We start from the raw sequence: 23009 nt of genomic DNA, 5'->3' as shown, positions 1-23009 counted from the left end.
AATGTACTTGATACAAAGAAAACCGGTCACAATACAAAGGGATTGAAACATCACCCGTGTCTCAACCTACAATCGTTGTGAACAATTGACATTCTGTCATCTGGTCATCAGTAGGATTGTGAAAAGGAGTCTTTAAAATAGAGGTCATATCATATCCTTCACAATGGAGGAGTATTTTTCCCTCCTGCAAGTTTAGAACAAATCTTTAAAACTGAAGTGTAGATTTTGGATAATACCAAAACTAAAAAAAAAAAAAATCTACATTAGACATGCTATGATCTCATGTGACATTTACAGTGGCAGAGCTAAATAACAATGAAACGTGCTCATTTGCCAAACCCAAATGGAGATTATATTCTTGATAAACAATACGACCAACTTATTAGGAATAATTTACAAACAGTTGTTAAAACGTTATAAACGGTTAATGATCCCAGTTATTAAAACTTTACGATTGAAAAACAGTTGTTACTGTTTATGATCACGAAATGGTCAACGGATTATAACAATGATACAAGCCATGCTGTATCAGTATGTTTAAATGTTATTTATGGGGAAGAATGTTTGTTAGAGTCAATTTTGAAATATTACAATTTCTTACAACTGGACAAAACTAATGTTAAAAGGAATATCAGGTCAGATGTTGCACTTCAAATAATGAATGCATGTAACCTGATCCAGTTTAAGTTGTGTGGATAACATGTAATTTATAAACAATTTAGTACTAGGTTACAAATTTGTTTGAAAAAAAGTTTGAACGTCTTTTTTAATTTAATTAAACTAAAATTGATTACACAAATTCAAACACAGAAGGTACCCAAAAGAACTGAAACGGTATTAACAGAATAATCAACCTGGGCACACACACTTTTAATCAGTCTGATTCTTGCATGAGAATTCGCATACAAGCATGATGAACTACACTTCAAGATTTCTATCCAACGTCTAATAAAAAAATATTTGTTTCCATTCACTGATGCTGTATTTCCCCACTTAAAGTAATATATGGGTAAAAATATCAATTTAATTCAATTGTGATAACTGGTAACATTTCATTGGGCAAACAAAATGTACATGATCATTTGAGACTACACCAATCTTTTTGTTTTAGATGCAACAGACTAGATTGCTGGTTTTTTTTGGGGGGGGGGGGAGAATGGGGGTTTAAGATACTAAATAAAGCCAATGTTCTGGTTTCCTGGGGAAACCCCTTACCAGGGAAGTACTTCAAACTTTAAATACCCAGCGTGTATTTCCTGCATGTTAGTCTTGCTTGAATAGCACTATATTTGAGAAGTAACTACAATTGTGGCCACTGAAAGACTATTGAATGGGGTGTATGTGGGGGTGGAAGAGGGACGGCGAGAGAGAAAGAAGAGAAGCATCCCAAACTGGCATGGTTGCACACAATTAGCTTCACTGACAAACCATTGACTCGTAATTCAAAATCCTGCAAGTCTTTAAAAAACAAAACGATATTTGATAACTGCTCTCCGGTAGTTACCAGTGAAAATAAACGAATGGAAGTACAACTCAGGATTATTCACAACAAATGCAATATACAGTACAATGTCCAAATGTATGAAAGTCTATTGTTACAACCATATGCAACAGAGAGGGGGGAAGAGAAGGAATTATAATTGAAAGTAAAAACGTAGTTTATAAAAACAAATTAAAAAAAAGACTACACTTCAATATAGCATTTTGTACGTATAATGTGTGCAAGTGGACAGTCCATATTCTCAGCAATAATGATGTGCTATATTCGTTTCCACAATTTAACACTACAATATTATTTTACTTACGGTGTCCATGTAGGGCTTGAATGCCTCTTGCCGTCTTAAATCTTCCTGGTCACGTTGACGGATCAGTTCTTCTTCACGACGTCTGTGCTCCTCTTCATGTCTAAAATATTTTAGTTTAAAAATCAGTGTACTTCTAGTTTGAAGGTGCCAACTCTATTCTACAATCAACCAGACCAAAGAATGGCCACGCCAAGAGTTATGACCTCAGTTTTACAAAAGGATGAAAGTAGATACACGTTTCATAAACTTCAGTAGGAAAATGTTGCAATGAATTGGAATAATCTTTTAAACGAAATCTTTAAGAGCCCTTTGGGCACCCCAAGACACAGCTACTACATCATTGGGGTCAAAAATCCTGCTAATTTACTAGGGCAGATCACATTTTGGGTGGACACGATCTGAACTGATGGGGGAACGGAAGGTGATCACTCCTTCCAGTCCGTCATCAGGATTGCAGTGCCAAAGGGGCAGTGGCACTGGCCCTGCAGCCTCACCGGGGCTCTACGGGTGAAATACCCTTTAAGTTGTATTACTAGACCTCATGATGAAAAAAAATGAAATTAAAAAAAAATGACTATATGAAACTAGGCTGGTGATTATATAATTTCTGGTTTAGTGCTATTCCACACTGTTTTTAACGGAAAACACATAGAAAATATCTGTCTTCTAGTAAAATAAAATATTTTGTTGTAATAAAGTTTGAATTTACTATTACAACCACACAATCGCGCTTTTGAAAAACTCCACAGATCAAGTCATTTTTCTATACTTGGACTGGCATACCAATAAAGTGGTGTGCTAATTTCTTCTACATAGGACCACACTACTTGATTTTTAGCCTCTAGGACAACAGGTACCAAACCTCATGTATTTTTCAAGCTTAACTATAGTTGAATTCACGGTTCTGTATAAAATACCCTTTAAAAAAGGTGGGAATTATGCAGAAGACCAAATAAAATTAAGGACAGTGCTATATTTAATAGTATTGATATAATTTTAAATACACCATTTTAAAATATACTAGACTACATTTTTTCCTCGTTTATTCCGGAAAGGTTTCGAAATATGAAAGTTGAAGTTTAAGTTGCGTTTATCACATTCTCTTACCAGATAGATAGATAGATATATATATATATATATATATATATATATCTTTTGGCATTGATGAGTTTCTCCATTTTAAGTTAAAAACTGAATAGTCAGGCTTTCAAACAAGGTTAAATATATTTTAAACTCATATTAAGCATATTTGTAGTGGCTGGTATATTTAGGTCGAACATAGAAATGTCCATTAAGTAATTAAGTAGTTTCTCCAACCTCGACATTGAATAAAAATGTAAAATTACCATATGTTGGAAAATACCTATGTACAGCCGTAAGGCAACCACAAGTTAACCTATATGCAATTTGTTTAGTGTGCACACAAATATAACATGAAAGTTTATACATAAAACCTTTTGTCAGTGTACAACTAAAAAGCAGAAAGTGGCATTCATTTATGTACATAAAGGAGTGAGCTGGTCATGGTTCTCCAAAAGCCATCAGTAAATATGACTAAAACATAATTGTTATGCCCTGTAACAATACGCAAGAGAAAATACGCAAGAGAAAATTGAAACAACTTACTGTAATTTTCTTTTCCTGGAACCAGGGCAGTGGGCACCGTAGGGGTTAAGCCCATCCTCCGCTTAGTAGGACAGGAAATGGAATTCTTGCAGGTAGGCCATAAAGGCCCCTCCCACTACCTGCAGATTAGTCTTTGGATTCTCTCAGCTGAAAAATACAACTGATATATATTTGGAATACATAGGGGGGAGGGGGGAAGGAGGGTAACTGTGTACCCACTGTCATGGTTCCAGGAAGGAAAATTACGGCAAGTTGTTTACATTTTCTCTTTTCCTGTTAACCCTGGCAGTGGGCACCGTAGGGACATACCACAGCAGTATTATTTAGGGAGGTTAAACAAAACCCAAATGCCAATATCAGTTTCAACCATTTTATTGATTACATTTTCCACTTTATTTTACTACAGACTACCACTTTTCGGCCAAAGCTTGCGTCAGCTGAAGCCTGAATATCCAATACTTCATAAACATGTTAATTGAAGACCACATTGTCGCTTTTTAGATTTTTCCTGGTGATGCCTGTGCCTTAAATGCCCATGAAGTGGCTATGGCTCTTTTTGTGTAGGCTTTTAACATTTAAAGGAGGATTTTGTCCTTTGTTTTCATATGCTTTCCTGATACAATCCAATTGGACATAGTGGCTGTGGATGCTGCTTGCCCCATCCTTGGTCCATCAGGAATGATAAACAGTGTATCTGACTATGTCCTGCACCCTTTCAATATGGGTTTTCAAGCGCCTTAATACATCAAGGTTATGCAATCTTTCTTCCTTCTTGTTACCTGGTTTTGGGCAAAATTAAGGAATTACAATTTCTTGGTTCATAAGAAATTGAGAAACTACTTTCCGCAACAAGTGATATACGGGTCGCAACACTGTTTAATCCTAGTGGATGACCAGAAACTGTTCTTTACAAGACAAAGCTTGTAATTCTCCCACTCTCCTTGCTGGTGTCATAGCTATCAGGAATGTCACCTTCCACGATAGCAACTTTAAGGGTATTTGATAGGTTCGAATGGATGCATAGTGAACATCCAGTACAAGTGACAGGTCCCATGACGGCACTCTACTCTTGACTTGTGGTCTTAATCTCTTGACCGTTTGTAAGAAACGAATAAGAAGTCTCTCCGTCGCTAGATTCTTCTCTAATAGTGCGGACAATCTGAAACTTGCACTTTCAATGAACTGAGGCAGAGTCCTCTATCAAACCCTTCCTGTAGAAATTCTACTAGTGTGTCAGTATTGAGGGAAAAAAAAACTTGTCTGTTTCACACACCAGTCTCTGAATCATAACCAAATTAGACAGTACACTGAAGTAGATTATTTTTTTTTGCTTCCAACAAAGTTTTTATTGTTCTATCTGAACATCCTTTTTCTCTTAATGTCTCCCACTCAATTTCCAAGCCGCCATTGTTTGAGGTCTGGGTGAAATACTGGTCCTTGTTGCATCAGTTCCTTGATATTTGGAAGATGCCATGGAGTGTCTATTGCCATGTTTCTGTTTCAGTGAGTAGCCATCAGTTCTAACTCTGGCTCTCCCCAGCGTTCTACCAACCTGTGGAACACTTGGTTGTCTAACGACCATTCTCCCGGGTGAATCAGGTTTAGACTACGAAAATCTGCTGTAATATTTTCCGGACCTGGAATATGTACGGCTTGTATATCTATAACATAGCCTTCTACCCATCATAGAATCTCTGATGTTAGACTCAGTCTTTGGCTCCTTGTTTGGCTATATATTTTATCACGGCTCTGTTGTCTGACTATTTGTACATTTCCATCTTTTACTTGGCTTTGGAATGCTTCCTGCCCTGCCTTGAGTTCCAGCAGGTTTGATGATCACTTTTTCTTTGGTTGCCCAAGAACCATGTACCAGTAAGTCCCCCAATTGGGCTCCCCAACCTGCACTGCTCGCGTCTGTTGTGATTGTTACCCATTGTTTCTGGTGCAACGTATGTCCTTTTAATAGGTTCTGTGTCTTTTCCCACCATCTTAGGTCTCTCTTTGGGGCTCATGCAGAGAGCATAGATAAGGAAATAGCGCCATCTTCTGGCGAAAAAACTAGCCAGAAATCCTTAAACTCGGGAGAAAATGGCGCGATTTTTAAAAGTGCTCTGAAAATTTTTCGGAGCTGTAAAACTCGCCAAACTCGTGGCGAGAACCTGAAACTCGCCATGCTAATATAGCGTGGTATCCCAGAAGCTCCGAATCGCTGGAACACGCCAATATGTGCATTAGTATGGCGAGTTTCAAATAGCCAGGAAAAGTTGGCAATTTGCAGTTTTTTTGCCGAAATGAGTTAACGACGTTCTCTGCATAACACCTTCACTAACGGCAAATCTGTGGCCATTTTAAACTTTTTTAACGTTCCTCTCTGCATGAGCCCCTTTGTGTGTTGGTATATGAATATTTTTTGTCTTACATCCTTGGGATCTCCGTTCCACTGTTGTAAATTTTTTTGTTGCAATGGTCTCGTATAGACCTGCCCATTTTACTACGTTTAACGTTGAAGTAAACTTTCCCAGGAATCCCACGCAGTCTGCTACTGATGTTTTCGCTGTTCTGAGCGTTCTTGTCTGAATTCAATTATATCTTGGGTCCTTGAGTATGGCAATCGCACTGCTCCTTCCACCGTGTGAAATTCTACTGCCAGGAATTTTAGTGACTGTCGGTATTAGCTGGCTCTTGACAACATTTATGATCCAGCCATTCTGTTCTAGAAAAGACTCGACAATGTTTGTCATGTTGCAGTTTTTCTCTTTTTTGTGACTTTATCAGGCTTTCGTCTAGATATGGATAAATCTCCACGCCCCTTTTGCTTAATTCTGCTATGTATGTATGTATGTCTTTATTTGTATAGCGCCATAAAATGTACATAGCGCTTCACAGTAGTAATACATGTCATATAAATAGCAAATATAAATAACACATCATGGGAATAAGTGCTTCAGACATACTGTAAAAGTAACATTAAGGAAGGAGTCCCTGCTCCGAGGAGCTTACAATCTAATTGGTAGGTAGGGAGAACGTACAGAGACAGTAGGAGGGAATACTAGTAAGTGCGTCTGCAGGAGGCCAAGCTTTGTGTCATGTGTCCATGATTATCCAGTGCTACTCATATGCTTCTTTAAGCAGATGTGTCTTAAGGTGGGTCTTAAAGGTGGATAGCGAGGGGGCTAGTCGGGTATTGAGGGGAAGAGCATTCCAGAGGTGTGGGGCAGAAAGTGAGGCCAACAGCTTTGTGAATGTTCTGGGACACGTTGCCAGTCTAAACGGCATAGCCGTATATGTAGTGTATTTACTATAAATCTGAGAAATTTTCATGTCTTTTTGCTATAGGAATGTGTAAATAGGCATCTTTTAGATCTATTGATATCATCCAATCCTTTGGTTTTACTTCTCGAATGATGTTTAATGAATTATGAATTTTCTTACCTGTAATTAGGTATTTACTGCTCTGCATCCTCATGATGCCTTTGCTATCAAGAAGATTTTGGAATAAATGCTTTTTCTCCTCTGTCTTTGAGGAACCATTGTTATTACATTGGCCTGTAATAAATCCTTGAAAATCAAACTCATTTGCTTTATTTTTTTCTTGTCGGAGTATATTTTGTTCTTAAAAAAATATCCCTTCTTGGAATGTCTGAACTCCAGGTGGAACCCCAAAGTAATGATCTGTAGTACCCACCTGTCTTATTTATTGGGCCCATGTCGCTTCGAATTGGTTCAGTCTTCCTCCAACTGGAAGTCGCAGGACACCCTGACCAACATGAGACTTTCACTGGCAAATGACGCTCTCCCTCTGGAGTCATGAAAAAGCTTATTCTGTCCAACTCTCCATGACGGTTGCCCTGAAAACGGTTTTCCAGGACGATATGCTCATGCTTCCCTATAACTGTTTATTCCGTCTGATGGAATGTAGGACCATATATTCTATTTCTACTAGTGGTAAAAATGTGGTTTTACCTCCTGACGCTTTGTTTATAAATCGCATCCAATTTATTCCCAAATAGGAATTCTCCTTCAAAGGGCTAGTTACATAAACTTTTCTTGGAAGCCATGTCTGCCATCCAGTTTCTGAGCCATAGTGCTCTTCTTGCTGTACAAGCCATTGACTTGGCTGCCAGTCTCACTGCATCCAGTGACGCTACCGCTATGTAGTCTGCTGCCCACTTGATTTCTGACAACGCCTTCAGAACAGAAGTTCTCTTCACTCCTTTTTCCAATGCTTATTATATATATTAGCAATCCATATCCGCATTGCTCTTGCCACTGATATCGCTGGTTTGCATGCTGTACCTGCAATTACATATGCCTTTTTTAAACGCCATCCATTTTTTTTATCCATTACATCCTTGAGGGATGCTGCATCTTCAACTGGTATAATTTTACTTGACACCCTGGAAATTGCTGTATTCGTTTTAGGACTGACTTCCCAGTGTTTTACCTCTTCTTGTGAAAATGGATACATTCTATTAAACTTTTTGGGCATATTTAGTTTTCTATCCGGCTGTGACAATTCCATCTGTATCATCTCCTTGATCACTTTATGAATTGGAAAACATCTGGTCTTCTCCCTTGTCCCGAATAATTTATCCGATTTAACCATTTCTTGCTTATCCTCTAGCTCCAATGTTTCCCTCATTGCCTTTATAAGAGGGTCCACCATTTCTAAATCACACTCTGATTCTTGAGTTTGCATTTCTTGCTCTGATGAATCACACTCCCCAGCTGACATATGGTAACAACTCTGATTTGTCTGATGAGCAATCACTTACTTTATCCATGCTGGTCTGAGACCTTGCTCCCTTTCGCGGTGACTTCCCTGCTTGCTGCACTGCACACACTATTTTACTGAATCTTTCATCCAAGCTAGACAAGTACTCATCTGGTCATTTGACTCTCCTGCTGCAGCTTTAAGACAGTCTGCACAAAACTTCTTGACCTCTATTGCTGTGTTTAGTGTGCCAGAGACAGTGACGTTGCATCAAAACAAATGTACTGACGCCGTCGAGTGCGCTTATAGAGCTCAACACCCTTTTAACACTGTACTTGGGGTCCAAAGAATCACATCGCGCTATAAGCGGATCGCGTTAGAAATCATGTACAATTGTATAATAAAGTATTTAAGACACCAATAATCGTGTTGTAAAGTATTCATAAATATGGAAATTGGGAGCCACGCTTACATCGCATTATAAGCGGATTCGTGTTGCAACAGATCGTGTTATAACGGGGTTGAGGTGAAGTAGGCGCGATGTGACGGCTTGGTCGCGATCGCTGGAAGTCACTTCAATTTGATTTTTCCAGCAACGTCAGCATCGCGTCGGCACTAAGCGCGGCCTAAGGCTGGCTTTTCACAAGCTGCACCCCACTTAATTTTAGCAACTTTTTTTCTTCTGATGCAGAGACTCTACTGCCCCCTTAGAAGTTCCTTTCTCTGGTTGTATAACCATACTACAACTAAAGGTGTAAAAAAAAAAAAATATTTAAATTAAAATCTATTCCTTTAGTTCCTACAATCCACTCTCAAATCCTTTTGTATAACTCATCTAAGGACTCACCTAGTGACAGCAACCCTTTACTTCCAGTAGTGTCCATGCTGGCTTCCACACTCCTTCCAGCTTCTTGGAGACGATTTCTTCTATCTGCCGAGCGTTCCATGCTGCGGCTGCTTCAGGGCTCCTTTCACACACTGTTCTGACGCACAGTGACGTCGGCCCAGTCCGAGCTCTCGGTCCTCGTGCCCGCCAGAGGGATGCAGTGCACGCGCTATGCTCTGCCCGAGGCGCCCAGCCGGCTCGTCTCCCCCACACCTCTGCCTTCTTGGACACCTGTGCGGTATACACGGAGCCTGCATTGCCCAAACAGCCCTGCTTCTCTGCCCCAGCGATCCGAGACGCTTCCGTGCGACTGCCAGGTTGTGCAGGCCTCCGTCTTGATACCTACCAGGGCACGTCGATCGGAGCTTCAGGGACAAGAGAGGTTGAGATTCCCTGGCTTTACTGCACCAATTACAGTCAGGTGAGTCCTTTTTAACAAAATAAAACCCGCTACAAGATGTAGGACAGGAAAGAGACTAATCTGCAGGTAGTGGGAGGGGTCTTTATGGCCTACCTGCAAGAATTCAATTTCCTGTCCTACCAAGCGGAGGATGGGGCCCTACGTGCCCACTGCCAGGGTAAACAGGGAAGGAATGTTTTTGTGCTACTGCTTGCTAAAATTATACCTAATGTTAGCAACAAAAAACAAAAACAAATAGTGTCTACAGTTTGGATTTTAATTTTAACACCTGCAAAAAAAAAAAAAAAATCCAACTTTACCTCATCTGAAATTGCTTGCGTTTTTGAAGTTCGTTGTTTCTCAATTCTTCCAGTCTACGCAGCTCTTCTTGACGTCGCATCAGATCTGCAGAAATTTTAAGCACAATGCCTTGAACAAGCTATATGTGAACATTTTTCATCTGGCCGTGTTTATTTTTTTTTTTTAAACGAGCATTACAACCAGCAGTAAACATTTTTCATTAGTTCTGTAATGTAAAGCACAAACTCCCAAGGAGGGGGGAGGGAGAAAAAAAAAGAAGTATTACCAGAAATTGTGTATCATCCCGGTACTAAAAGGTTTGTTCTGGTCTCGTCTCATTCCCTTCACCACCGGGGAGCTTGCAGCTACTCAATTTGCAGAGCGACTAGGACACTGCATTCAAACTGGCTGCATGGTCCCCAGAGGCGGATAGGTGTCTCAGGGTTTCAATGTTCCTGACGGAATGGAGAATGGAGTACTAGGATGGTCAACACCCACAAAATATAGAAAAGACCCCCTTTTTTAGTTTACATTATTAGAAGTGTTATAAAACCAATGTTATGGTGGGACGCTTGAACCATCCCTTTAAACAAAAAAAATAATTGGATGTGCTTTATTTTGCAGCCATGTCAAACCTCATTCATCTAGACTGCCTTTGTTCCTCCCCTCAGCAACCTTTGTATCAGCTTTTCCAACCTTATTGAACCCTCATCCTTCTCATTTTCAGTTGAGCCCTGAGCTACTGCCCCTTTGGGGAAAAGGCTGTATCAAAATGAATTTGCCTTCAAATTACCTTTGGGTGAAATTATAGCTGTTAACAAGAATGCCCCTTTAGACAGGGTACTTCCATTTCTATCTTAATGTCCGCTCCCACCCAGTAACATAGTATGTTCTCTTCCCTGTTTTGTCCTTTGATAAGACGACATTGGGAGATCACAACATTCACTGGAGAGAAATTTAGATAAGCTGCCAATGTAAGTAGACATTTTTTTGTGTGAAAGCTTAGTGGGGCATGCAGAAGATATGATTAACAGAACTGAAATCGTGGCAATAGTATGTCTCAAAAAAAATAAAAAAAATAAAAAAGAGGCAGAACTGATCTTTTGATAATTCTAATACACATTTTTTTTCAACAGATATTTTATTGAATCTCAATGCAAATGAAGTGATCAGCATTAAAATGTGGTAAACTGCTGGCATAGCATAGACAATGCTCTACATATACAAATCCCTCGGCATGAAATAAATAATGTCTTAATAAATTATATGGACTATTTTTTTCCGTCTTTTTTTTTTTTTTTTTTTTTAAAGAGCACAATAGGTGGGAGTAAGGTTGGGTAATATACTGGTACAAAGTAATACCACTTATAATACAATCTGACAGTACACCGATATGGGAATGATTTATTAATCGTGTTATTACATGTCAAGAGTTGGGGGTCAGAATTGGCTGCTTTGAAAAACAGATACACGTGTGAAGTCTCTGAAGGAGCTGCCAGACCAGACTCGTGCTGTTCACTCCCTCCCAGATGCGTTTCTCATTGCAAAGAGGGAAGAGCGTCTCTTCTCCGTGTGAGACAGCGTGCAGCATGAAAGGTCAACTCCATATTGGCTCTCAACCCCTACCTCCTCCTTGGTATTCTTAACCCACCTCCCTCTGGTATTCTTAACCCACCCTTTCACCTTCGGGATTCTTAAACCCTTTTTCCTTCGGACTCTAACTCCTCACCCACCCGGACCCAACTTGCTCACCCTTCTCTTAACATCTTCCTACCCTGGGATCCTTAACCCCCTAGAAATCTAGGTCACATTAAGTTGATTAAACTTTCACTCACCACTGGACTCCTACATCTCCCACCCACTTCTCTCTCCATCTCCACCAGGACTCTTCAACCCCTCACCCTTTCTTTCCACCTCCCCCTGGGACTCAACTGCCACCCCCCAAATATCACACCTCTCCTTAACCACTTTCTCCTCCAACCTCTTATTAACCCTTTCACACGAAGGAAGCGGCCTGTAACAAGTGTTAATCTCTTGATTTCCAAACACTTACCATATCTGCACTCCACCTTTTCTCACCATCAATCCTTCATCCACCCCTCATCCCTCACCCAATTTAAAAAAACACGTCTAATTTATAACATGCTAAAAATATATAAGAATTAGCAAAAAATGTGTTATATATTTTTTACATTTTATAAATTAAATGTGAGTGAAAGATTCAGCAGCGCACAGCCAGGTTAAAAATATATATATTTATTGGTTAATCACCATTGGTGAGTCCCGATTGATTAACCAATAAATATATATTTTTGCCACTGGAACCTGGCTCCCTGGCTGTGCGCTGCCGAATCTTTGTTTCACTCACCTGGATCCTTCTACATGTGGCTGGTCACGCCCCATAAAGACACAGAACTCCAGGAGTGGGTAAGGAATACAATTTACACATTTTCAAGGACTCAATTAAGAATCAAAGAAAGTTTTTTGTCTTTCACAATCATGGTTATATCTCCAATGAGGGATTCATATGCGGATTGCTACCTTCAGGAGGGGTATGTACACGAAGGAGACTGTTCTCTTATCTTTAAGTTACCCACTCCATTACTAGGAGTTATTCTCTGTTTTAAATTGGACATTATCATTTACTTCATATCTTTCAACTATTTGAGCACCCAGCATCTCTCTTACAAATTAGATGTGTTTAAATGGAGGGAGCATCTACGGGTGAGAGTGATGGGATATGGGGTGGAAGAATGAGGGGGATTTTAGGGTGATGGGAGCAGTGTAGGTGAGAAAATGTAAAGCGCCGACATGGAAAGGGTTTGGAAATGATGGTTCTTTTGTTATAGTAAATCTAAAGAAAATGTATTTATTATTTTGATGATACATTTAATTAACGAGAACATTTTTAGACCAATTAAATATTTATCGCAAAATCCTTATCATTGGAGTTTTAATTTTTTGTTATCATCCAACCCCAGCTGAAAGATCACCAATAACCAATGAATACAGTCCTAATGCGTTTCCTGCTTAAGGCTCTTTCTAGGGCTGTTAGCTCACAAATCCTATACACAAAACATATATCCCCTATATAAATATCATGTGGCTACACATCGTCAAGTATCTCAGTTATACGAAAAAATTGGTTCATATTAAAAGGTGATCCTGTATTAAGGGAAAATCATTCCAAACATCTCCAAGTATGTGTATCACAGAATTAAAAATATCAGGGATATTAGTGTTAGTTTCTAGATAGACATCTGTGTAAAAAAAAAAAAAAAAATAACACAAAAAAAAAAATTCTACCCAAACCTGTAGGTTATTTAAATGTGGGTTCAGAAAAATAAGCACATTTGTGAAGCAAAGTATCAAAAACATTAACATACAAATTAAAGTAAGCCATCAATCCAAACATGTAGTACTATATATTCCAAACCACGTATGCAATTTCCGATTTAAAATATGGTCGTTTCAAGCAACGCATTCATGAGCATATCCATGCTATTGATAAGTTCCCTTTATCCCATTCTCCAGCTGCTCATGTTTGGGGACGGGGGGACAGGGGAGAAGGGGAAAAAAAAAAAAAAAAAACAGTGGAGGTAAAACATCTTACATTTATAACTATTGAATTAGCGAAATAGGGTTCCAGAAGTGAAACGGTGACGTGAGAGCTCTCGAATTAACTTGGACAGTAACCCTGTACACCTTAAAAAACATGCGGTTACAGTAAGGACATTCATATGCAATCTTTTCTTTAGGCGAATCATTCACTACGAAAAAATAGGAAAAAGGCAGCGCACTGCCAAAAAAGCAGGAGGCGGCTCACAAATAAAATAGAAAATGTTATTCCATAATAGGATCAAAACATAGCCCCTAGGTAGCACCAAACCAACGCGTTTCGGGACGTGTGCTGTTTATCAAAGTGTAAGGCAGTGCAGAGGTCCAGGCAGATACATACATAAAAGGATTCATCTATTTTTGATGCGCCAGCTACCTATATTTTTGCATCATTCACCACATCTGCAATTTTATCATCTAGAATTTAACTAAGCAACATGATTGGATGAGAGTAATCAAATTATTTTTGTATATGGCTATACAAGTATGTTTGTGTGATTTGTGATGTTATAAGTGAGAGAAAAGGAGGGTGAAAAAGAAATGCACTGAGATTGTATTAATTGTTTGGGATCTCACACCTATTTTGCCAATACTGTATGGAGATTTAAAGAGGCAATACAGTTTGAGAAAAAATCTTTTGTTTTAATAGATGCAGCATTTGATTTCCTTTACCGAAAACAAATTACCTAAACTGTCGATCGATTAGTTCTCCTGTGATCGATCAGCAAAATACTGCTTCCCAGGGTTCAGTAAATGGCTGCATTTCAGTTTCAAATCAGTCAGTGTAACTCAGCAGCTACAATTTATTCTTAGATTACGATGGTAACATTGTTACAACAAAAAGGTGAACAATACAGCGCTCAAGAGTGATAAGGTAATAATTGTGTGATTACATAAAAACAGCTCAATGCGCAATACCTAAAAAATAAACAACTTAAAACCAATATAGGTGCAGTGTTACAAACATTACATATAAAACCTGATAATTCAGTGTAGTGAACTGTGAGGTTGCTGCTGCTGTATTTCATGGACTGGCTCCACAAACCACAAACACTAGATGAAAATAAAAGAAAAAAACAGCGCAAAACCTCATGGTGTAGTATTAAAAATATATATTGATAATGTGACAGCAGATGAGTATCTCACGTACATCAAAATAGATCATATTAAGCATGGCATGTAATGGACATGTTACCACATCGGCACGGCACACAACGGTCAGACAGATCGAAGAGGCAGGTCTCTCTCACAGGGAGCCGTCTTTGGAACCTCAGCTGGTGTGCAGAACGTCAGGTAGGGAGTGGGTATTCACTTCAATCCTTAGCAGCTCTGATACTCGATCAATCCCAAGTCAGGAAGACGCAGAGCATATACAGGTCATATGCATATCGAGCTCTTATCACACACTGGGCTCTGCGTCTTCCTGACTGGGATTGATCGAGTATCAGAGCTGCTAAGGATTGAAGTGAATACCCACTCCCTACCTGACAATCTGCACACCAGCTGAGGTTCCAAAGACGGCTCCCTGTGAGAGACCTGCCTCTTCGATTTGTCTGACCGTTGTGTACCATGCCGGTGTGCCGATGGGGTAACATGTCCATTACATGCCATGCTTAATATGATCTAATTTGATGTACGCGAGATACTCACCTGCTGTCACATTATCAATATATATTTTTAATACTACACCATGAGGTTTTGCGCTGTTTTTTCTTTGGTAACATTGTTAATTTGCAGCTCAAACTGCTGGGATTATTTGCAACAAATTATCAATCAGGAAAGTGTTACAAAAGATCTTGTACGGCTGAGGAAATACACCAACGCCTGTTATAAAAATCAAAGGATACCCCGTATATCTTTCTGCCGCCAAGCCACTCATTCCTTCTAGTTTGGCCTCGGAGCTGCCTAACCCATGTTGTTACCTTTCCACAAAGCCAGTCTCGCCTCTTTTTGCCTGAGGCTCTTACTTTCCATAGTCTCTGTACTTATGCCTCTGTGCAACTATAGCTGCTGGATGATAGCAGGACTCAACACTAGTGACCTGCACTCGTCCTACCTCTTCTGCTACTCTATGGGACTGAGGCTGGAGTATCTGCAATGTAGGGATGTGGGCGGCCGCAGCTCTGCAGTGTCACTAGTTACTGATGCTCTCTTGGCAACATTTGCAACTAAAACAAACTGATTTGCAGTTTGCCTGATAGAATATTATAGGCTCCCCTTGAACCAAAAAAAAAAGAAAAAGAAAAAACCCCGGTTATTTCCAGCCCTGGTTTGCAAAAATTGTAACCTAAGATTTAGGGTGAATTCTACCATATCAATCACTTGCTGTTAAATACTCGAATGGGCATACACTAAGCCACCCTCCCCCTGCACAGTCACTGTTGCAAATAAAAAGTAAAGTTATCAATCTCCTGAAGGGTACAGAAAGGAGAACCCACAGGAGCATTTGTACGGTATGTCTACTACAGATCCCACAATTGCTTTACTCAGCCCACTGTCACAAAGGTTAAATAGAGATGCTCTGGGCAATTCCAGGTAAAGCCAACACAGACCTTCTCAGTGTTTTAATTTGAACTAAAGTATATTTCATATGTAAAAACTAAGTGCTTTCTCTGGGTCCACTTACCATACATAGGAAGTGATGCTGTACATTCAGAAAGCATATACATAGATACATTTGACATACCACAAGTAGCACCCGACAAGGAGCCATGTGATATAGTCCATGGCTGACACTCTGTTAAAGGCAAGTAACTTGCGGAATGGGACCATTTGGTCATGGCCGTTTTGCCGCGACCATAAGCGAGCCGACGTTCAGCCGCAGACGGACCCTCCGCCGCAGCTGAACCTATGCCGCCGACCGCTTCCAAGGTAAGTTTTACTGGTTACAGTAGAGGGTTAATTTAAGGGGTTTTAGTAGTTGGGCAAGGGGGTTTAGGGTATGGGCTGGGAGTTTAGACACTTACATTAGCGGCGGGGTGAGTCACGGTAAAGCACCGGTCATTTGTTCGCAGTGAAATGGCCGTGACCAAAAGGTGCTAGACAGTATCTTGTACCAAAATACACATCTCAAAATCCAATACTATAAAGTATTCACAAGTGGGTTATACCAATTTTAGGATATTAAATTAGTTTTTAAAGAAACAAACCAGGGGTGGACCAAAGATACAAAAATCGGAATTTAAGAGCCCGAGACCCCCTTTGCTGGCAGCGGTGTGTGTCTCAGTATGCATTGGATGAGACACCATATATTTCAAATTAACAAAATCAGGCACAATGAAATATAAAAAAATATTCAAGATATAAACAGCTAATCTTAAATATTGTGCCAATAGTGTTGAAAAATAATATTGATTTAGACAATGGTGTCAAATGTAGCCAGATGGAATCAGTGGCAGTTACATTGCAAGTCAGAGTAGATCGTTTGAGTGAATATCACATGATTTATTCTCTGTGCTGCTCTTTGGTTTAACTGCATTGCTTAGTTGCAAGGACCTAGCATCCAAATGATTTATCGGTGGTGGGCTGTTGACAGCCCCGTTATGTAGTGCCAAGTGAGACCACCCACGTATACACTCCGAATTCAAACGGCTGACATTCTATGAACAGACTTACCGTTAATGCTGCTAGTGACTCATGGTCAAAGTTAACCTGGCGCCTTAAAACAATGAATTAGATTGACCAAATTAGATCATTGGCTCACTTATCCTCAATCTAAGAGAAGCTAATTCTGCATGAATTGCCACGTGCTGTGAATATACAGAATAGAAAGACCTAGCTAGCTGCCTTACAGGACTGACCCATGAAACACAATATCCAAGCTTCACTCCCACAAGAGCGGTTGGGTGCTGCGCCGTAGCATAGGGAACAGGTTCACATTTTAGGCGCCTTGGAATGTTCCATTTCTGATTGAAACATTTGTAGTAATCATTTAAGTACGAGAATCCACTTGCAGACCACATTGAGAATGTACAGATTCGCTGCATTGATTGGCATTTAATTTTTTTTACTTTCATTCATTAACTTTTATAGCACAACATAATGTCATATACCTGATAGATTTTCAATTTCCAAATTAATGAGGTTTACCGAAGGGACAGCTTTTCGGTGGTCTTACTCAAAGAAATTATTCTGCAGTGTAAAGATTCTTATTCTAATAAAAGCAGAAAACTGAGCTCAACAAAACATTTGAAGAGCCACTAATAAAATTACCCATGCCACATAGCCGCTGCTAAAAACAGACTGTGAAGACTACATCATACATTAAAACAAATGCTATGAAGCCATCACACAAATTAGGGTGTAAAGATGACAACCTTTCTGAAAAGTTTGAAGGAAAAAAGTAAAAATAAATTAAAAAAAAGTCCACCAGCAGCATGATTGCTGGTACTTATTTGCATGCAGATTATGTGTAACATGTAGAAAACACACAGACAAAATTTGTCCATGCTTTTCCTTCCAATGTATCACTTTTTTGTGTGTGGTTTTAATCAACAATACTGTGGACAATTACCACCCTGTGGGGATGCATTCGGCTCTACAATCTGGAGTGCATCAACTTTCGATTACAAACATTTTCTTCTAAGCCAAGGCACATGGATATGCAATATCCAAAGACAAAATTAGTCTTACAGAATTTTGTTGCTCTCTGAAATCAAAGCACTCACCAGCCACCAGGAATATCCTGGGCAGCATTGCAGAAAATGGTTTCAGGGGTCTTGTGCAGGTGTCACATATCCCTGAATAGGAAGTTCCTACACCAATGACTCGCCAAATGTTGCCTCAAACTTTCAGATTTCTGCCTCAAATGCAGCTTTTGCCTCAAAGGCGAGATGATTCTAATGCTGTTTGAGCGTGGCTTGGCATGAGATCACCCCCCGTTTAATCAGTCACATTAAAAACTACTACAGCTCAAGTGTGAATATGAAGCAGAAGCTTTTCCCAGTTCTCATTCATTACACAGAAGCACACAACCAAAGTTGCTAATCTCCATCTATCGGGTTATATTAGATTCAAACCATCTGACATTAGAACAAACATTTCCAACTTTTAATACAAATGCATATAACCAATATAAATCACTGAATAATTAAACATTGCAAATATTGAACTTCTGCAGGAATAAGTCAACACATTCTTTACATGGTCATTGTCCTAGTTGTTTGCTAGGGTCAGCCCCTCATACATGGTAACCATTATAATACTTTTAGGAGGATATTACTGTATTCCAGACATTGATGGAAAACCCATGAAAACTATTTTAAAATACAACTGCTAAACCATTCAATGTCTACTTAGGCTGTTTCGTGTCCAAAGTGAGTCACTAATATGTCATTTGTTGGCAGATTTCTTCACACCAGTTAGATAACTCAGTGCACTTTCAATTGACGTTTTCAACTGGACGTTAAACAAGTCCAATGCTCTCTTTGACAGATTAACGCCATCAGAACTAGAGAACCCAGGGCAAGTTTTTTCACATTCAACATATGTAATGGACAGGCTGCCAACACTTTCCATATAATCAGAAATGCATTTATTTATTTTCCTCCTTAGTTTATCAATTGCTTTGTAATTTTCTGTATCATTCCATGCTGTACGTGGTAGAATTTCAGACCAAACTACAATTGTCTCTTTAAATACATCCTTTACAAAAGACAGATCCGCTTTCATTTTGTTAATTAGGTCTATACCTCTGATGCCACCAACATCATTCCCTCCTAAATGTATTAAGAGTACCTCTGGTTTTCCAATCTCCCTTGCTAGCTGCATTAAAGTTGGTAACAGTTGATCCCATACCATGTCTCTTCTAAAAAACCACGATATTTGAACCCTTTGGGGACCTAGACCAAGATGCTCTCCGTATTCCCTTGTTATAGCTCTCTCATGTGCCATTTGTACAAGAGAGTGACCGCATATCCAAACACTCTTTGCTGGCTCCGGAGTAAAACCTGAATTTAAAAACAGAAAGAAAAAAAAACGTATATATAGTCCTATTACGTTTTTCCGACTTGCACTCACTAATCTCCTATAGTTTGATGTTCCAAGAAGAAGCTTGCTGACCAGACTCGAGTTCTAAAGACAACATTTGCATATGTATATATCTTGAAGGACACGATTCTTAGTTCTGAACAGCATCTGAATGTAATTCTAAAATAACAGGATGCCATTAGTCTTAGGAGTCCAAGGTTAATTAGTCAAGTCATAGCCACATATAGTGCATTGGTCTTGGATTGTAAAAAGCAGTTCGGCAGGTCTTTATGCACATTGAAGTGTTTTTTTGTCACAAATATTTTCTATGAATATTTAGAAAATAACAGACTCCCTGTAGGCCAGTGACAAAGTTGAGAAAAAAGGACATTAAGGGGGGGGAAAGGGTGCTGACGTAAACAGCACTAGGACCTAAGCAGCCATTTTTGTATAGCATCCATCTTAGGTGCCTGATCTTGTCATCCATTTTGTTTATTTGTCTGCATGAAAAGTTGGAATGAAATAAGAGTTTTAAAAGGAACATTTTCTTTTTCTTCCTTTTACTTAGTATTTTTTGTGAAAAGCCTTCAGCTAACCACAAACCTTGGAGAAGATAACAGCCACTTCTCACATTCAGGGAGAGGGTCTCATGGTCAAATACACCCTTCCAAGAAACCAGCGTATATAGGGAAAGGTTACAAGCTTGCATAATAATTTTGTAGCCGACTCAATTTTTGCTATGTTTTCATTGTTTTAATAACAAATGTTCTCATATTCATATTTGTTTATCTTATACGCATATGTAATGACGCACAAGCCACCTCATAAAGGGGGCATAGGCTTTAGTATGGTATAAATATGTCTTGTAGGCCATATTTCTGCAGGAAGCTTTTGTTTTGAAGCTTCCTCCTGTGTGCACCTGTTATATCAAACTCATTTGTCATTCTGTGATAATATAATCCTCAGATTTGTTTCTTTATTCACGCTTTTCATACCAGTCACCCCTCAATTCTTCAAAGCAGCCAAGTTGTCGCTAAACTATAAGCCTTCAAGTAACACACACACACACACACCTCAATTATCATTTTGAGCCCGAGGCCAAATTGACAAATTTGTTTGTTTTTTTAGTTAGCTGCTCTAACAGTATTTTAACAAAGGATTCCTCCGAGCCTTCATATTTTCCAATAACTGTTTAATACTCCCAACATTAGCATTTGTTCACAAACCTCACCCTGCCACAACGTAAGCATTTTACAATTCTATTACCCAGAAGTAAAATGCCAGTTGAAGTTTTGTAAACACGGACATCATCGCCACTGCTATTCTATGCTGTGCTCAGCAATCATGTTGACAATTACCGTATTTCCTCGATTCTAAGACGCACTTTTTTTCCCTTTTTCACGTGTCTGAAATAGGGACTGCGTCCTAGAATCGATGTACTCAAAAAACACATACAAAAAAACAGCCAGGGGGCGCTGCAGAAGCCACAGCAGCTTTCAGCGTTTGCCCTGCGTTTCTGCCACCCCCGCCCCCCCCCCCACACAGAGGAGCAGTGTGTCCCGTTGCATGCCCCGCGACTCTGCCACCAACCCCCCCCCCTCCCTCCAAGTGCCGGTCCCCCAAAGGAGCAGTGTATGATCGGCTGCATGTCCAGCGCTCCCCCCTAGCTTGCTCCAAGTGCCGGTCCCCAAAGGAGCAGTGTATGTTCGGCTGCATGCCCCGCGCTCCCCCCCTTGCTGGAATTACCGCCCCCCACACAGGAGAGATTGATTCAGCAGTGTGTGGCTGCATGCCCCAAAAGCCCTCTGTCTGCCTCTGCTACTCACAAGACCCACCCCACCCCCCTGCTCCAAGTGCTGGTCCCCAAAGGAGCATGTATGTTCGGCTGCATGCACCACAAGCCCCCCTCCTCCCTCCGCTCTGCTCGTTGGAAGTGCCGTCCCACACAGGAGAGATTCATTATTTTTTTCATTTCGGGTGGGAGTCGGGGAGGGTGGTGGGGCGGAGGGCGGGTGAGGGGCAGTGTGTGGCTGCTGCATGCCCCACGTTCCCTCTGTCTGCCTCTGCTACTCACAGCTGTGCTGCCGGCACCACAAGCCTCCCCCACCCCGTGTCTGTCTCTGTCTCTCTGTGTGTGTGTCTGTCTCTGTCTCTCTGTGTGTGTGTCTGTCTCTGTCTCTCTGTGTGTGTGTCTGTCTCTGTCTCTCTGTGTGTGTGTCTGTCTCTGTCTCTCTGTGTGTGTGTGTGTGTGTGTGTGTGTGTGTGTGTGTGTGTGTGTGTGTGTGTGTGTGTGTGTGTGTGTGTGTGTGTGTGTGTGTGTGTGGTGTGTGTGTGTGTGTGTGACCTTTCATTCTCTCCCCTTCCCTCCAATCTCTAACCCACTTCTCTCCTTTCTCTCCCCTCCCCCTTCTCTCCCCCATTCCCCCCACTCCCCTCTCTCCCCCCCTTCTCTCTCTCCTCTCTCCCCCCTCTCCTCTTTCCCCCCCTCTCTCTCCTCTTTCCCCTCTCTCTCTCCTTTCTGCCCCCCCCTCTCTCTCCTTTCTGCCCCCCCTCTCTCTCCTCTCTCCCCCCCTCTCTCTCCTCTCTCCCCCCCCTCTCTCTCTCCTCTCTCCCTCCCCTCTCTCTCCTCTCTCCCTCCTCTCTCTCTCTCATCTCCCCCCTCTCTCTCTCCTCTCCCCCCTCTCTCTCTCTTCTGCTCCCCCCTCTCTCTCTCCTCTCCCCCCTCTCTCTCTCCTCTCCCCCCTCTCTCTCCTCTCCCCCCTCTCTCTCCTCTCCCCCCTCTCTCTCCTCTCCCCCCTCTCTCTCCTCTCTCTCCTCTCCCCCCTCTCTCTCCTCTCCCCCCTCTCTTCCCCCTCTCCCTCTCTTCCCCCTCTCTTCCTCTCTTCCCCCTCTCTTCCTCTCTTCCCCCTCTCTCTCTCTTCCCCCTCTCTCTCTCTTCCCCCTCTCTCTCTCTTCCCCCTCTCTCTCTCTTGCCCCCTTCTGTCTCTCTTTCCCCCTCTGTCCCTCTCTCTTCACCCCCCTCTCTCTCTTCCCCCCCCCTCTCTTCACTCCCCCCCCTCTCTCTCGCTTCCCCCCTCTCTCTCTTCCCCCCTCTCTCTCTTCCCACTCTCTCTTCCCCCCAACTCTCCCTCCCACCCCCCCTCTCTCTCTCTCTCTTCCCCCCCACCACCCCCTCTCTCTCTCTCTTCCCCCCAACTCTCCCTCCCACCCCCCCTCTCTCTCTTCCCCCCTCGCTCGCTCTCTTCCCCCCTCTGTCTCTCTTTCTCTCTTCCCCCTCTGTCCCTCTCTCTCCCCCCCTCTCTCTTCCCCCTCTCTCTCTTCCCCCCTCTCTCTTCCCCCTCTCTCTCTCTTCCCCCTCTCTCTCTCTTCCCCTCTCTCTCTCTTCCCCCTCTCTCTCTCTTCCCCCTCTCTCTCTCTTCCCCCTCTCTCTCTCTTCCCCCTCTCTCTCTCTTCCCCCTCTCTCTCTCTTCCCCCTCTCTCTCTCTTCCCCCTCTCTCTCTCTTCCCCCTCTCTCTCTCTTCCCCCTCTCTCTCTCTTCCCCCTCTCTCTCTCTTCCCCCTCTCTCTCTCTTCCCCCTCTCTCTCTCTTCCCCCTCTCTCTCTCTTCCCCCCTCTCTCTCTCTTCCCCCCTCTCTCTCTCTTTCCCCCCTCTCTCTCTCTTCCCCCCTCTCTCGCTCTTCCCCCCTCTCTCTCT

At 41.4% G+C, this 23009-nt stretch overlaps 1 protein-coding gene across 2 annotated transcripts in view; it reads right to left on the bottom strand.

The window, feature by feature from the left end:
- PSPC1 (paraspeckle component 1) overlaps positions 1–23009 on the bottom strand; it is a 60589-nt gene that overhangs the window by 19277 nt on the left and 18303 nt on the right. The window contains exons 5-6 of one of the 2 annotated variants that reach the window (XM_075592306.1): positions 9752–9836; positions 1806–1905 (exon numbers count right to left, since the gene is read on the bottom strand). In XM_075592306.1, the coding sequence (XP_075448421.1) occupies positions 1806–1905; positions 9752–9836 (185 nt within the window). Of the gene's footprint in view, positions 1–1805; positions 1906–9751; positions 9837–18384; positions 19298–23009 lie in introns of those variants that run through there. The other variant, XM_075592305.1, reaches the window with a different exon arrangement.

The sequence above is a fragment of the Ascaphus truei genome, chromosome 3 (genome assembly GCF_040206685.1).
Source record: "Ascaphus truei isolate aAscTru1 chromosome 3, aAscTru1.hap1, whole genome shotgun sequence".
Taxonomy (NCBI): Eukaryota; Metazoa; Chordata; class Amphibia; order Anura; family Ascaphidae; genus Ascaphus; species Ascaphus truei.
Note: the sequence above shows the minus strand (reverse complement) of the source record. Positions and strands in the feature narration are given on the sequence as shown.